The sequence below is a fragment of the Tursiops truncatus genome, chromosome 10 (assembly GCF_011762595.2).
Source record: "Tursiops truncatus isolate mTurTru1 chromosome 10, mTurTru1.mat.Y, whole genome shotgun sequence".
Taxonomy (NCBI): domain Eukaryota; kingdom Metazoa; phylum Chordata; class Mammalia; order Artiodactyla; family Delphinidae; genus Tursiops; species Tursiops truncatus.
The window spans coordinates 41,551,098-41,566,812 of record NC_047043.1 but is presented as its reverse complement, the minus strand read 5'-3'; the positions used below and the strand labels follow the sequence as shown (position 1 = coordinate 41,566,812).

Genomic DNA, 15,715 nt, shown 5'->3' with positions numbered 1-15,715 from the left:
ATTCTAATGCTTTTTAATAATCTGATACTAATCTGTGAAGATCATACAATTGCCAGATGACTCTAAAATTTAAAACGCTAACAGTTAGAAACACTTTTCTTATTGTGACTGAATTCCTTATTTGATTATAAGGAACTACACATTCCAAAGGCCATTTTCTTAAAAAATACATTTTTTTTTTTGTAAATATACTTGGCTACTTTTCCTGTGAAAAATGACTGTTCACTCTTAATGTTTACATTTATGCTGTTAAATTATTAGGAAGTGTGCAAATTTTCCAATCTTTTACACTCAGCTTTCCAAAACAAGCAACTCCCACATCGTAGTACTTGGAAATTCCCTATGTTATAGCAGGAGTTTTAAAATCTACTTTTATGAATGATGTGACATTGAGTACCATATTCTGGATTTGTGTATATAAAATGCTATTGTTGTACAGTTAGATATATATTTCTGCAACTCTTAAAGAGAGCAAAAGAGAAAGACAACGAAACCTTTGCTAGCTGATCGTTGTTGAGTCAGGAAATATAAACGTTCTCTCATTTAAATCTCAACAGTTTGGGTGAGGCAGGTGTTGAACACATTGGGGAGGTAATAGGATGTGATAATGTTATAGACACTTTAGTACCATGACTCACTGGTGATGTGGTTTGGGGCATTACTTCTCTGAGTCTCAGTGTCGCAATTATCACCTGTAAATAATGAGGACAATGGTAGCTGCAAAATAGTGCCGCGGGGACTTTAGATTCTAGCTGAGGACCTGGTCTATGAATGTTAGGTTTTCTTCTGCTGCTGTCATGTATTTTCCTGACATGTTTCTTATCATGGCTTTAAAATACTGTGGAAATTTTTTTTAATGACATAGATATTTCAATATCGTTATTTTAATTACTTAGTATTGACGTAGATATTAATATTTGACTGAATCTTGAATTTTGAAAACAACATGCTGCCTCATATAGCAACTTAGAAGGTGTTAAACCATATATTTAAAGTGTCATAGGGGATTTCCTTGGTGGTCCAGTGGTTAAGACTCCGCTGCAGGGGGCATGGGCTCAATCCCGGGTCGGGTAACGAAAAAAAAAAAAAGTTTCATAGAAACACTTTCCACTTCTCAAATGATGCATTGTTTCTTGAATTCTGTTCTTTGTGGATGAAATAAAGCCAAGTTAAAGTCTCTGTAATGGATATAGAGCTTTTATTTCATTACTCTAAGAAAGGCAAAGTGTATCTTATGAACTGCATATCATCATCAAATTAAGATATAGAAAGATTTAAAACTTTCAATGAGGCCCCAAGGTCATGGAAAAAACAAGCCAGAGAGCACTTCTCCTCATTTTCATCAGGGTTCTCTCAAGAAAATACTATGCAGTCAGAGTGTATTTGGCACAGTATAGAAAAGAACAAAGACTTTTGCAAGCAAAACACCTAAGTACTGTCGTACTAATCCAAGATAAAAATTTATGTAGAAGTTTACATTTCTAAAACCTTCTTTGTATTAGAAAAAAGAGAGGAATAATTCAGGTTTTCCAAATTCCTGTTGGCTTGCTATAAGTTTGAAGGAAAGAATGACAATAAAAGTTCAGCAGCTGATGGGTGGAGTGCAGTACAGGCTCCCTTTGTCCAGAGTGGAAATAAGCACATCCTGAAAATAAATTTCTATGGTGTACTTGAACTACCTGAGGTTGATACTTTGCAAACACCTCAGATAAAATAAAAAATGTGCTGTGCTATATGGTTTAAATTGTACTGTTGTTGCCCAACCAGTTCCACAGAAAAGTTAATAAAACATTAATAAAATACAGGTTATCTCATAGAATTTAAAGGTAATTAAAAACCACAAAGGCTTTGTCCTATTTTCTCATAATTTGAAGTTATGAAAACCCCACAAAGATGTACTATAAAGGACCATTGACAGCATTATGATCCATGATCCATTTTAATAAGGAAAGCATTTGCAATGAATGGTTAAAATCCATATACCATCTCTCCACCAAAGTTTCCATTTAAGACTTAAGAAGATCTTCAGTCTGAAGAAAACAATTTCATTACATTTGTCTTACTATTACCATTTAAAAATCATGTATTTATGGACATTCCATCTATAGTGTAATTAAGCACAACTAAATTTATCACACAGAACAATAACTTTACTATACATTAGTAAGTTGGTAAATATATACTTCACACCCAAAATTCCACCCCCATAGAAATCTATTAGGATATTACAAAAAAAAATCTACAATGTTCTTTGGACAAATATTTATAGCCATATTTATTTTGTATTTTAAAGTCTATTTGTAGTTACAGTATTTCATTTATTTTTGTTTATGAAGTTTCCAAACTTTTGTATAAGTCCTCGAAACTTGTTTTCATTTGGCTGATATGAGTGGTAAACACCAGTGTTGTAATTAAGCATTGGGCTGGACCTGCCATAACTATTGCCCATAGTTGAGGATTTCATTTCTGGGTGGTGTGTACTGGTATTTGGCATGTTGCTTGTTGGCTGAATAGAGCTTTCAATACTACAAAATGGCTCAAAACGACTGTAAACACGCCGGTCAATTGAATGAGTTCTTATAAGCTCATCATTGGGCTTTGGTCTTGGAGAAGAAGCTGGTTTTCTTTCAGGAACAACAATTGCTTTAATCTCCTTCGAATCTCGGTACTGGATCTGCTCAGTGTTGAATCTCGGGGCAGAGGCATCTCCTGCTTTTTCCAAGAACTTGCTTTCAACTGGACCTGAAGAAGGTATAGTTTTGTTACTTTCATCAGATGAAGAATGTATCCCCTGAGATGAACGAACTGCTACATCTTCTTTACCCTTGTGGATGCTGCCTGGAGAGCTGGATGAAGAAGAATGTTTTCTTCTAGGAGATGAATCAATTTTGGGTTCTGATTTTTTTTGTTTTTCATTCTCTTCAGCCTCAGAAACTAAAGTGTCAGAACTACTACAAATTCTATAAAAGGCAGGTGCTTTATTTTTGGATAGATTTTCTTTCTTTTCTGGGGTAAGGTTAAGTAATGACCTTAACTTCAGAGAGCCCTTTTTCAAAAAACTTGGGGAACCCTTCACTTCTTTCTTGGAAGTGAGTTCTTTGTTGGGTTCTTCTTTATTCTCATCAAGCAAAGCAGCAATGGAAATTGATCTGATAGCAGTGCCACTTGGAGGGTCTCTCTTGGTAACCTCTTCCTCATCCTCTTCCATGGCATGGGTCACATTATGAACACTTCTAGAACTTTTTAACAAATCCTCTTTAGTTTTTTCTGGTTGTCTAATTCGATTCCTGGTAAGTGTACTATACACATAATGCTTACTATTTCCATGATTTAAATTGGCTTTTGAGTGGTCAGTGAATGGGAAACTTCGCCTTTTAAGCAGATTCTCATTTTGTTGATTCTTTAGGTTTTCTGTCTGCTTATTTACAGACAAGGTCGTACATAAATGTTTGTTTGAGTCCGTAGGGCCATTTGTAGTTGGGATTAAAACTGCCAGGTTCCTTTCGGGAACCTGTAGGGTGTGCGTTTTTGGTGCCTCTGACTGCAACGGGAGCTTGGGGGTTGATTCCTGTGAGGGTTTGTCTGTCGGATGCTGTGCGCCTGTTGGGGTGTCTGGGATTTTTTTAGGAGTGTCATTTCCTTGGGAACCAATGACTGTTGAATTTGAGGAATCAGTTGTACAACTGTTAACTTCCTGTTGCTCAGGTAAAGTGGGTTTAAACACAAAAGAAGAACGAAGCCGAGAGTGAGTATAAACGGTATTGGCTTTCAAATTCTCAGGACCGTCGTAGCCCTCAAACCGGTCACCTAGAACCGATCCATTGGAATCACAAGAAGCTTCTGAATGATCATTTAAGTAGGATTCAATTCTCCAGTTACGCAAGAATGACTTGGTGGTATGTTCAAGGTTTGGCATGTGTTTTTGCAAAAAGCGAATATGATTATCTGTCCCGTTAAAAGACTTCCACACGTTGGAATTCCTTTCTGGAAGGTTTGTCGTCTTCCTCTGGGCAAGTCGGTCAGCAAAACTCTGGGCAGGTGTGTTCTGGTGGCCTGCATAGCCTCCCTGTGATGAGGATGCCACACTGAGACTATCTGAAGGCCTTTTCCAATTATAGGGAGCATTAACGGTTCGATTCAGAGCCCTGTGAAGCAGCAGGTATGGTGCTGTTTCTGGCTGTTCCCCAGCATAACTATGCCTCTTCCAATTTTCATTTATCTGACTGTGTTGATGCTGACGGATTGGATCATTAAAGTTGGAAACAAAATGAGGTCTGTATGCATGATTTCTTATGTTATATCTGTCACGTTCATTGAGAGTATATATCCCTCTGTTTTTGAAGTAGCTAGAATCTAGTTTATGAATTTTGTCTTGTGTACCAAAAAGGTTTCTTTGACTGGAAATGGAAGCTAAGGAAGACACTGAATGCTGGTAAATGCCATTCTCCCAGAGTGCTTTGCTGTGCTTCACCCTTGCTGACTCTTCCCATGCAAATGAGCTGGGGACAGAGGACCTGGCATAGAGAGTCCTAAATTCTTCATCAAAGGACTCAACAAGTTGTCCTGTGATTATCTGAACCATGCTGAGGTGTGCTTTTTCAAATGACCACATGTAGCTGGGAAAAAAAAAATCAAAATAGGCAAATTTTAATTGTGCTGGCAATATTTAGCTCTATTAAGAAAAGTGTCATTTAATGTTGACAAAAGAGTATTTTTGTTTATTTTCCTTAACTACCATAATTTAGAACATTTTCAGTCATTATATGCTTGCAGTACATGTCTCCCCACTCCCATATTCATATGTTAAATAACAAAGCAACACAAGTTCTGGCTTTCAATCCATCCATAATTTCAAGAAGTACAAAGAAAAGCCTGGTGTGCATTTTTCATCTCTGCCTACTAAGATTTTATGGAGTAAAATATGACATTATATTCCATATACAACATCCTGGCAGGGTGCAGGCAAGCTGGTATTGGAGGAAAAGTTGAGAGCCTCTGCCAAGCTGTCTATTCCACATGAACTTGGACCTCAGTTTCCTCCCAGCCAGAATGAGGATAAGGACAGCATAATTCGCTACAATTCCTTATGGTCCTAGCATGTCATGATGCAAGATCATCTGTGCTAATGCGTGTATTTCATCTCTGTGGCTTAAGTGTAAATGTAATTTAGGTGCCAGGGTTTGGAAACAGACAGGATTTGTGGCAGCAGCTTTAGCCACTAAGGGCATCCTTCACTTCACTAAGTATATACAGTAAATTCAGTACTTACAAACCATGCCAATCAGAATGCCAATTAAGACCTTTCCAAGTAGAATACAACTGCTAGGGGATTGAAGTTTGTAATTACTTTATAGTACTTTGTGGAACTTCAAATCTCTCTCCTGAAGTTTAGAGGCAACAGTTATCTTGAAGTTTCATATATAATTTAAAATCTTATTTTAGAAAATCTTGATAATGTAACATAGAGAGTAACTGAGTTGAAAAGGCCATTGCTAATATGCTATGTCTCAAAAAATGTACACGATATAATGGGGTTTATACGAAAGAAAGAGGAGACAGAGCCATTCTCCACAATAAAGGAGCTTACTGTTTATACAGGGAAGATAATAACAGAGGGCAGATGGAAATATTAAAAGAATGTGCAGAACAATAATCTAAAATACATAAAATATCATAAACAGCAGTGTATAACTTCCAGGTTTTCCTATGACAATTTCAAATGAGGGTATCCAATTCAAAATCTGATTTACAAACATTGATAAAAAATTATGTGTTTTATCTCTTCATTGTTAGTATCAAGATGTAGCAAAACACCTGTTGTGTTTTCCTGATAAAACTGTCCTTGTCACATGTGAGCTGTCACACAGTGTGTGACATGGTGAGTACAGATGCCAGACCTCTCTAGAAATGTTGAGCATTTAGCATTTCAAGAAGTTTTATGGCTAAGAAATTTGAATTAAAGAAGAAGGCATTCTGAATTTGCCTACAAGGAAAACAATGGCAATACTAGAACAGCAGAGATAAAGGCTGCTTTTACCTAAAAGGGAGAGTACATTTTTAACCAGTTTCTACAAAGACTGGTTCATAACAGTTCCACCAGATCCTCTTATATTTGGTAACAATAAGAAAAATCCGTAATTATTAGTCAGAAAAAAACAAAAATGACAAGGGCTGAAAACCATCAATTTTTTTAAAAGAAGTATATTTAAAATTAACATGAAATAATAAAGAGAGTAGAGTTGTTAGATAATTGTTTTGATGAATTTTAATAATCTGTGGTCCTATGTATTACATATTCACTTACACAAACAGCAACTTAAATTTTGCCTCTGGCTTATGATATAGATAAGAAGATAAAGAGTTTCTGTTGCTGTTTGTTTGTTTGTTTTTTCCAACACCAATTTTAAAGTAGCTCATTTACAGTCATCTCAACAGATATCACCTGTTAATACCTAGTAAGACAAAATTGATGTGAATTTATTGTTGAAGATAATCTTCAAAGTCAAGTTAAATAATAAAAATAGAAAGTACTCATTATGATGAGAATAATAAACACCATTTTATAAGTCAAGTGAACTCCTATTTTAATTAAAATTTCAATTAAAACCCCTCTAAAAACAAGTGGGTCTGACTAAATAGAAACACAAATAATGAGTCTTTAAAAGAATTCATTAATTTCAAGCACTAGTTGTAACTTCTGCTCTTAACACATTTTCTTTTAAAATTCCAAAAAGGATTTTCAATATAGGGTCCCTGAGCTCAAAGAGAAATTTAGCAAATATTAACAGTTAAAACAGGCCTAAAATAGCAGTTGACATTAGGGGCTTTGGATGAATTAACTCATTTAATTCTTACGACACAAAGTAGGTTCTATTATTATCTTCCTTTTAGAGAGGAGGAAACTAAAGGGCAACCAAGTTAAGTAACTTGTCCACGGCCACCCTATTCAATGAGTTGCCTCCTTCTTCTGGACTTTTTAAGTTCTTAAGAGAAGAGGCAAAATTTGCCCTCACATTGTCCTGTTGACATCCACAGCTCTCCTGGCTGTTTCCTGCAGGCTTTAGTATTGAGTGACCTAGGACTTCACGTGTTCTTTTTTTTTTTTTTTTTTCCTGGTCTGTTATCATGATGAATTATATGATTGATTTTTTTTACATCATTATTGCAGTATAATTGCTTTACAATGGTTTGTTAGTTTCTGCTTTATAAAAAAGTGAATCAGTTATACATATACATATGTTCCCATATCTCTTCCCTCTTGCTTCTCCCTGCCTACTACCCTCCCTATCCCAACCCTCTAGGTGGTCACAAGCACCGAGTTGATCTCCCTGTGCTATGCAGCTGCTTCCCACTAGCTATCTATTCTATGTTTGGTAGTGTATATATGTCCATGCCACTCTCTCACTTTGTCACAGCTTACCCTACCCCCTCCCTGTATCCTCAAGGGCATTCTCTAGTAGGTCTGTGTCTTTATTCCCATCTTACCCATAGGTTCTTCATGACATTTTTTCTTTTTTCTTAGATTCCATATATATGTGTTAGCATACGGTATTTGTCTTTCTCTTTCTGACTTACTTCACTCTGTATGACAGATTCTAGGTCCATCCAAATCACTACAAATAACTCAATTTCGTTTCTTTTTATGGCTGAATAATATTCCATTGTATATATGTGCCACATCTTCTTTACCCATTCATCTGATGATGGACACTTAGGTTGTTTCCATCTCCTGGCTATTGTAAATAGAGCTTCAATGAACATTTTGGTACATGACACTTTTTGAATTATGGTTTTCTCAGGGTATATGCTCAGTAGTGGGATTGCTGGGTCATATGGTAGTTCTATTTGTAGTTTTTTTAAGGAACCTCCATATTGTTCTTCATAGTGGCTGTACCAATTCACATTCCCACCAGCAGTGCAAGAGTGTTCCGTTTTCTCCACACCCTCTCCAGCATTTATTGTTTCTAGATTTTTTGATGATGGCCATTCTGACTGGTGTGAGATGATATCTCATTGTAGTTTTGATTTGCATTTCTCTAATGATTAATGATATTGAGCATTCTTTCATGTGTTTGTTGGCAATCTGTATATCTTTGGAGAAATGTCTATTTAGGTTTTCTGCCCATTTTTGGATTAGGTTGTTTGTATTTTTTGTTATTGAGCTGCATGAGCGGCTTGTAAATTTTGGAGATTAATCCTTTGTCAGTTGCCTCATTTGCAAATATTTTCTCCCATTCTGAGGGTTGTCTTTTGGTCTTGTTTATGGTTTCCTTTGCTGTGCAAAAGCTTTGAGGTTTCATTAGATCCCATTTGTTTATTTTTATTTCCATTTCTCTAGGAAGTGGGTTAAAAAGGATCTTGTTGTGATTTATGTCACAGAGTGTTCTGCCTATGTTTTCCTCTAAGAGTTTGATAGTTTCTGGCCTTATATTTAAGTTTTTAATCCATTTTGAGCTTATTTTTGGGTATGGGGTTAGGGAGTGTTCTAATCTCATACTTTTATATCTACCTGTCCAGTTTTCCCAGCACCACTTATTGAAGAGGCTGTCCTTTCTCCACTGTACATTCCTGCCTCATTGATCAAAGATAAGGTGACCATATGTGTGTGGGTTTATCTCTGGACTTTCTATCCTGTTCCATAGATCTAGCTTTCTGTTTTTTTGCCAGTACCATGCTGTCTTGATTACTGTAGCTTTGTAGTATAGTCTGAAGTCAGGGAGCCTGATTCCTCCAGCTCTGTTTTTCGTTCTAAAGATTGCTTTGGCTATTCGGGTTCTTATGTGTTTCGATACAAATTGTGAAATTTTTTGTTGTATTTTGGTGAAAAATGCCAGTGTTAGTTTGATAGGGATTGCATTGAATCTGTGGATTGCTTTGGATAGTATAGTCATTTTCACAACGTTGATTCTTCAAATCCAAGAACATGGTCTACCTCCCCATCTATTTGTATCATCTTTAATTTCTTTCAGCAGTGTCTTATAATTTTCTGCATACAGGTCTTTTGTCTCCTTCAGTAGGTTTATTCCTAAATATTTTATTCTTTTTGTTGCAGTGGTAAATGGGAGTGTTTTCTTGATTTCACTTTCAGATTTTTCATCATTAGCGTATAGGAATGCCAGAGACTTCTGTGCATTAATTTTGTATCCTGCTACTTTACCAAATTCATTGATTAGCTCTAGTAGTTTTCTGGTAGCATCTTTAGGATTCTCTATGTATAGTAGTATCATGTCATCTGCAAACAGTGACAGCTTTACTTCTTCTTTTCCGATTTGGATTCCTTTTATTTCTTTTTCTTCTCTGATTGTTGTGGCTAAAACTTCCACAACTATGTTAAATAAGAGTGGTGAGCGTGGGCAAACTTTTCTTGTTCCTGATCTTAGTGGAAATGCTTTCAGTTTTTCACCACTGAGGACGATGTTGGCTGTGGGTTTGTCATATATGGCCTTTATTATGTTGAGGAAAGTTCCCTCTATGCCTACTTTCTGCAGGGTTTTTATCATAAATAGGTGTTGAATTTTGTCGAAAGCTTCCTCTGCATCTATTGAGATGATCATATGGTTTTTCTCCTTCAATTTGTTAATATGGTGTATCACGTTGATTGATTTGCATATATTGAAGAATCCTTGCATTCCTGGAAGAAATCCCACTTGATCATGGTGTATGATCCTTTTAATGTGCTGTTGGATTCTGTTTGCTAGTATTTTGTTGAGGATTTTTGCATCTATGTTCATCAGTGATATTGGCCTGTAGTTTTCTTTCTTTGTGGCATCCTTGTGTGATTTTGATATCAGGGTTATGGTGGCCTCGAAGAATGAGTTTGGGAGTGATCCACCCTCTGCTATATCTTGGAAGAGTTTGAGAAGGGTAGGTGTTAGCTCTTCTCTTAATGTTTGATAGAATTCGCCTGTGAAGCCATCTGGTCCTGGGCTTTTGTTTGTTGGAAGATTTTTAATCACAGTTTCAATTTCAGTGCTTGTGATTGTTCCGTTCATATTTTCTATTTCTTCCTGATTCAGTCTTGGCAGGTTGTGCATTTCTAAGAATTTGTCCATTTCTTCTAGGTTGTCCATTTTATTGGCATAGAGGTGCTTGTAGTAATCTCTCATGATCTTCTGTATTTCTGCAGTGTCAGGTGTTACTTCTTCTTCATTTCTAACACAATTGATTTGAGTCTTTACCCTTTTTTTCTTGATGAGTCTGGCTAATGATTTATCAATTTTGTTTATCTTCTCAAAGAATCATCTTTTAGTTTTATTGATCTTTGCTATCATTTCCTTCATGTCTTTTTCATTTATTTCTGATCTGATTTTTATGATTTCTTTCCTTCTGCTAACTTTGGGGTTTTTTTTTTTGTTGTTGTTGTTCTTCTTTCTCTAATTGCTTTAGGTGCAAGGTTAGGTTGTTTATTCAAGATGTGTCCTGTTTCTTAAGGTAGGATTGTATTGCTATAAACTTCCCTCTTAGAACTGCTTTTGCTGCATCCCATAGGTTTTGGGTCGTCGTGTCTACATTGTCATTTGTTTCTAGGTACTTTTTGATTTCCTCTTTGATTTCTTCAGTGATCACTTCGTTATTAGGTAGTGTATTGTTTAGCCTCCATATGTTTGTATTTTTCACAGATCTTTTCCTGTAATTGGTATCTAGTCTCATAGCGTTGTGGTTGGAAAAGATACTTGATACAATTTCGGTCTTCTTAAATTTACCAAGGCTTGATTTGTGACCCAAGATATGATGTATCCTGGAGAATGTTCCATGAGCACTTGAGAAAAATGAGTATTCTGTTGTTTTTGGATGGAATGTCCTAAAAATATCAATTAAGTCCATCTTGTTTAATGTATCATTTAAAGCTTGTGTTTCCTTATTTATTTTCATTTTGGATGATTTGTCCATTGGTGAAAGTGGGGTGTTAAAGTCCCCTACTATGAATGTGTTACTGTCAATTTCCCCTTTTATGGCTGTTAGTAGTTGCCTGATGTATTGAGGTGCCCCTACATCCGGTGCATAAATATTTACAATTGTTATATCTTCTTCTTGGATCGATCCCTTGATCATTAGTAGTGTCCTTCTTTGTGTCTTCTAGTAGTCTTTATTTTAAAGTCTATTTTGTCTGATATGAGAATTGCTACTCCAGCTTTCTTTTGGTTTCCATTTGCATGGAATATCTTTTTCCATCCCCTCACTTTCAGTCTGTATGTGTCTCTAGGTCTGAAGTGGGTCTCTTGTAGACAGCATATATATGGTTCTTGTTTTTGTATCCATTCATCCAGTCTGTGTCTTTTGGTGGGAGCCTTTAATCCATTTACATTTAAGGTAATTATCGATATGTATGTTCCTATTCCCATTTTCTAAATTGTTTTGGGTTTGTTATTGTAGCCCTTTTCCTTCTCTTGTGTTTCTTGCCTGGAGAAGATCCTTTAGCATTTGTTGTAAAGCTGGTTTGGTGGTGCTGAACTCTCTCAGCTTTTGCCTGTCTGTAAAGGTTTAATTTCTCTATCAAATCTGAATGCAATCCTTGCTGGGTAGAGTAAACTTGGTTGTAGGTTTTTCTCCTTCATCACTTTAAATATGTCCTGCCAGTCCCTCTGGGTTGCAGAGTTTCTGCTGAAAGATCAGCTCTTAACCTTATGGAGATTCCCGTGTGTGTTATTTGTTGTTTTTCCCTTGCTGCTTTTAATATGTTTTCTTTGTATTTAATTTTTGACAGTTTGATTAATATGTGTCTTGGCATGTTTCTCCTTGGATTTATCCTGTATGGGACTCTGTGTGTTTCCTGGACTTGATTAAATATTTCCTTTCCCATATTAGGGAAGTTTCCATCTATAATCTCTTCAAATATTTTCTCATTCCCTTTCTTTTTCTCTTCTTCTTCTGGAACCCCTATAATTCAAATGTTGGTGTGTTTAATGTTGTTCCAGAGGTCTCTGAGACTGTCCTCAGTTCTCTTCATTCTTTTTTCTTTATTCTGTTCTGCAGTAGTCATTTCCACTATTTTATCTTCCAGGTCACTTATCCATTCTTCTGCTTCAGTTATTCTGCCATTGATCCCTTCCAGAGTATTTTTTAATTTCATTTTTTGTGTTGTTCATCATTGCTTGTTTCATCTTTTGTTCTTCTAGGTCCTTGTTAAATGTTTCTTGCATTTCCTCTGTTGTATTTCCAAGATTTTGGATCATCTTTAGTATCATTATTATGAATTCTTTTTCAGGTAGACTGCCTATTTCCTCTTCATTTCTTAGGTCTGGTGGGTTTTTATCTTGCTCCTTCATCTGCTGTGTGTTTTTCTGTCTTCTCATTTTGCTTATCTTACTGTGTTTGGGGTCTCCTTTTTGCAGGCTGCAGGTTCGTAGTTTCCGTTGTTTTTGGGTGTCTGTCCCCACTGGCTAAATTTGGGTCAGTGGGTTGTGTAGGCTTCCTGGTGGAGGGGACTAGTGCCTGTGTTCTGGTGGATGAGGCTGGATCTTGTCTTTCTGGTGGCCAGGTCCATGTCTAGTGGTGTGTTTTGGGGTGTCTGTGGACTTATCATGATTTTAGGCAGCCTTCTGCTAATGGGTGGGTTTGTGTTCCTGTCTTGCTAGTTTTTTGGCATAGGGTGTCCAGCACTGTAGCTTGCTGGTCATTGAGTGAAGCTGAGTGCTGGTATTGAGATGGAGATCTCTGGGAGATTTTTGCTGTTTGATATTACGTGGAACTGGGAGGTCTCTTGTGGACCAGTGTCCTGAAGTTGCTCTCCCACCTCAGAGGCACAGCACTGACTCCTGGCTGCAGCACCAAGAGCCTTTCATCCACACGGCTCAGAATAAAAGGGAGAAAAAGTAGAAAGAAAGAAGAAAGAAAGAAAGAAATTAGAGGATAAAATAAAATAAAGTAAGATAAAATAAAGTTATTAAAATAAAAAATAATTATTAAGAAAAACTTTTTTTAAAAATTAGAAAACAAACAAACAAACAAAAAACCCGATGGATAGACCTCTAGGATAAATAGTGAAAGGAAAGCTATATAGACACAATGTCACACAGAAGTGTATGCATACACACTCACAAAAAGGGGAAAAGGCGAAAAAATAATAAATCTTGCTCTCAAAGTCCACCTCCTCAATTCGGGATGATTCATTGTCTATTCATGTATTCCACAGATGCAGGGTACATCAAGTTGATTGTGGACCATTAATCCGCTGCTTCTGAGGCTGCTGGGAGAGATTTCCCTTTCTCTTCTTTGCTCGCACAGCTCCCGGGTTTCAGCTTTGGATTTGGCCTCGCCTCTGCATGTAGGTCGCCGGCGGGCGTCTGTTTTTCACTCAGACAGGATGGGGTTAAAGGAGCCGTTGATTCGGTGCCTCTGGCTCACTCAGGCCGGGTGGAGGGAGGGGTACGATGCGGGGCGAGCCTGCGGCGTCAGAGGCCAGTGGGACGTTGCACCAGCCTGAGGCACGCCGTGCGTTCTCCCGTGTAAGTTGTACCTGGATCCCGGGACCCTGGTTGTGGCGGGCTGCACAGCCTCCCCGGAAGGGGTGTGTGGATAGTGACCTGTGCTCGCACACAGGTTTCCTGGTGGTGGCAGCAGCAGCCTTAGCGTCTCATGCCCATCTCTGGGGTCCGCACTGTTAGCCATGGTTCGCGCCCGTCTCTGGAGTTCCTTTAAGCATTGTTCTTAATCGCCTCTCCTCGCGCACCAGGAAACAAAGAGGGAAGTAAAAGTCTTTTGCCTCTTTGGCATGTCCAGACATTTTCCCGGACTCCCTCCCGGCTAGCCGTGGTGCACTAACCCCTTCAGGCTGTGTTCATGCCGCCAGTCCTCTCCCTGCGCTCCAACGGAAGCCCAAGCCTCAGCTCCCAGCCCCGCCCGCCCCAGTGCGTGAGCAGACAAGTCTCGGGCCGTTGGGTGCCGGTTGGCACCGATCCTCTGTGCGGGAACCTCTCTGCTTTACCCTCCGCACCCCTGTTACTGTGCCCTCCTCCGTGGCTCCGAAGCTTCCCCCCTCCAACATCCGCAGTCTCTGCGAAGGGGCTTCTAGTGCGTGGAAACATTTCCTGCTTCACAGCTCCCTCCCACTGGTGTAGGTCCTGTCCCTGTTCTTTTGTCTCTGTTTATTCTTTTTTCTTTTGCCCTACCCTGGTACGTGGGGACTTTCTTGCCTTTTGGGAGGTCTGAGGTCTTCTGCCAGCGTTCAGGATGTGTTCTGTAGGAGTTGTTCCATGTGTAGATGTATTTCTGATGTATCTGTGGGGAGGAAGGTGATCTCCGAGTCTTACTCTTCCGCCATCTTCCCCCTCTCCAGTTCACGTGTTTTTGGTGTTTTTATCTGCCTATTGATGTAGCCTTACTGTGTTATCCCATTCAGGACCAATGCCTGGAATTTATAAGGGAGTTTGAAGGCAGCACTTAAACTCTGGAATCAGCTGGACCTAGACTGGGTTGCCAGACCTGAACTGTCTTTTGGCCCTTAACTGTGATGTTTTGGGCAAGTCACTGAACCTTCTAGAACTTCCATTTCATCATTTATCAAATGTAGATAAAAACAACTGCCTTGCAGAGAAGTTTTAAGGACTGTGAGTGAAACATAAGAGCCAAGCTAGAATAGAAGTAGATATACTCCAGCAGTGGTACCCTAGAAAGATGCCAGAGAGTAGATCTGGGGCTGAAAAATCTTGCCTAGTGTCTACCATGGCATTTTTACAGCCAGACTCTTCAATGATTTTTCAGTAGTCCTATGATGACAACATGATAATCATTAGAGTCTCAATAATACTAAAATAAGAGCAATCCATTAGGCAGGTTCTTCAATGTGATAGCTTCTATTTTTATGAACAATTATTATGATTCATACTGTTTTCATAAGGAACAAAAACACTTTTAGCATATAGAGCTTTAGGAAACCTGAGATATAAGTCAATGCTCTCATTTTGGGGAGGAAGAACTTGAAGCCCAAGGAAGTTATGTGACTTGCACAATGACTTCACAGCCAGAACTGAAATTCAAGTTCCCAAGCTTTTCATGCAAGGGTTCTTCTTTTATTTTTAAGAAATAACTAAACAGATTACATTAAAACTTTAAACTCATAAATTCTGTAAATGATTGATAATACTGGAGGTAAACACAATGATCTTACCTGTAGGAACCATACATAACTTTCTGGCAGTCAATTAACAAAAATTTTTGTTCCATTTTTCCATGAAATTTTGCTCCTGTTTTGGAAAGATAATCTTGGCCTTTTACTGTCCGCACTCGAATATTCTAGAATTGCATGTAAATATAAAGTAAAAATTATGGCTAGAAAGGGGATATCTTGAAAAGTAAAATATGTCATCGTAAAAACTTAGTAACCAAAAAAGTACACATGAAATAATTTTTTAAAACATATAACAACAAAAACAAATATAGTGAAAAGCACATTTTAAAACACCACCCAAAAAAGAAGGAACATGGTCACTTAAAATAATATATTTTAACATAACTTACATCATTTACACAGGATGGTTCTATAAGTCACTTAGGGTCCTACTGCAAGAGCCCCTTTCAGGTTATAGTAGCATGATAACAAAATAACTAAGAGTAAAATCCACCTGTCTTTTAATAAGTCAAACATCACTGAAAACACTATGTTAAATGATTGTGACAAGCAATATCTGCTGAATGAAAGATTATCATTCATGCCAGTCATTTCAAGGTTGTAAATTAATTATGACTGGCAGCAAAGTTAACTCAAAAGCTTAAGTGC

General features: G+C 37.8%; 1 protein-coding gene across 2 annotated transcripts in view; it reads right to left on the bottom strand.

Annotated features, from left to right (window-relative positions):
• Positions 1 to 1,181: 1,181 nt before the first annotated feature.
• Positions 1,182 to 15,715, bottom strand: part of FAM83B (family with sequence similarity 83 member B) — an 83,904-nt gene continuing 69,370 nt past the window's right edge. For both annotated transcript variants that reach the window (XM_004323330.4, XM_033864469.2), the window contains exons 4-5: positions 15,107 to 15,231; positions 1,182 to 4,616 (exon numbers count right to left, since the gene is read on the bottom strand). In XM_004323330.4, the coding sequence (XP_004323378.3) occupies positions 2,315 to 4,616; positions 15,107 to 15,231 (2,427 nt within the window). In that variant the 3' untranslated portion in view covers positions 1,182 to 2,314. The remainder of the gene's footprint in view (positions 4,617 to 15,106; positions 15,232 to 15,715) is intronic.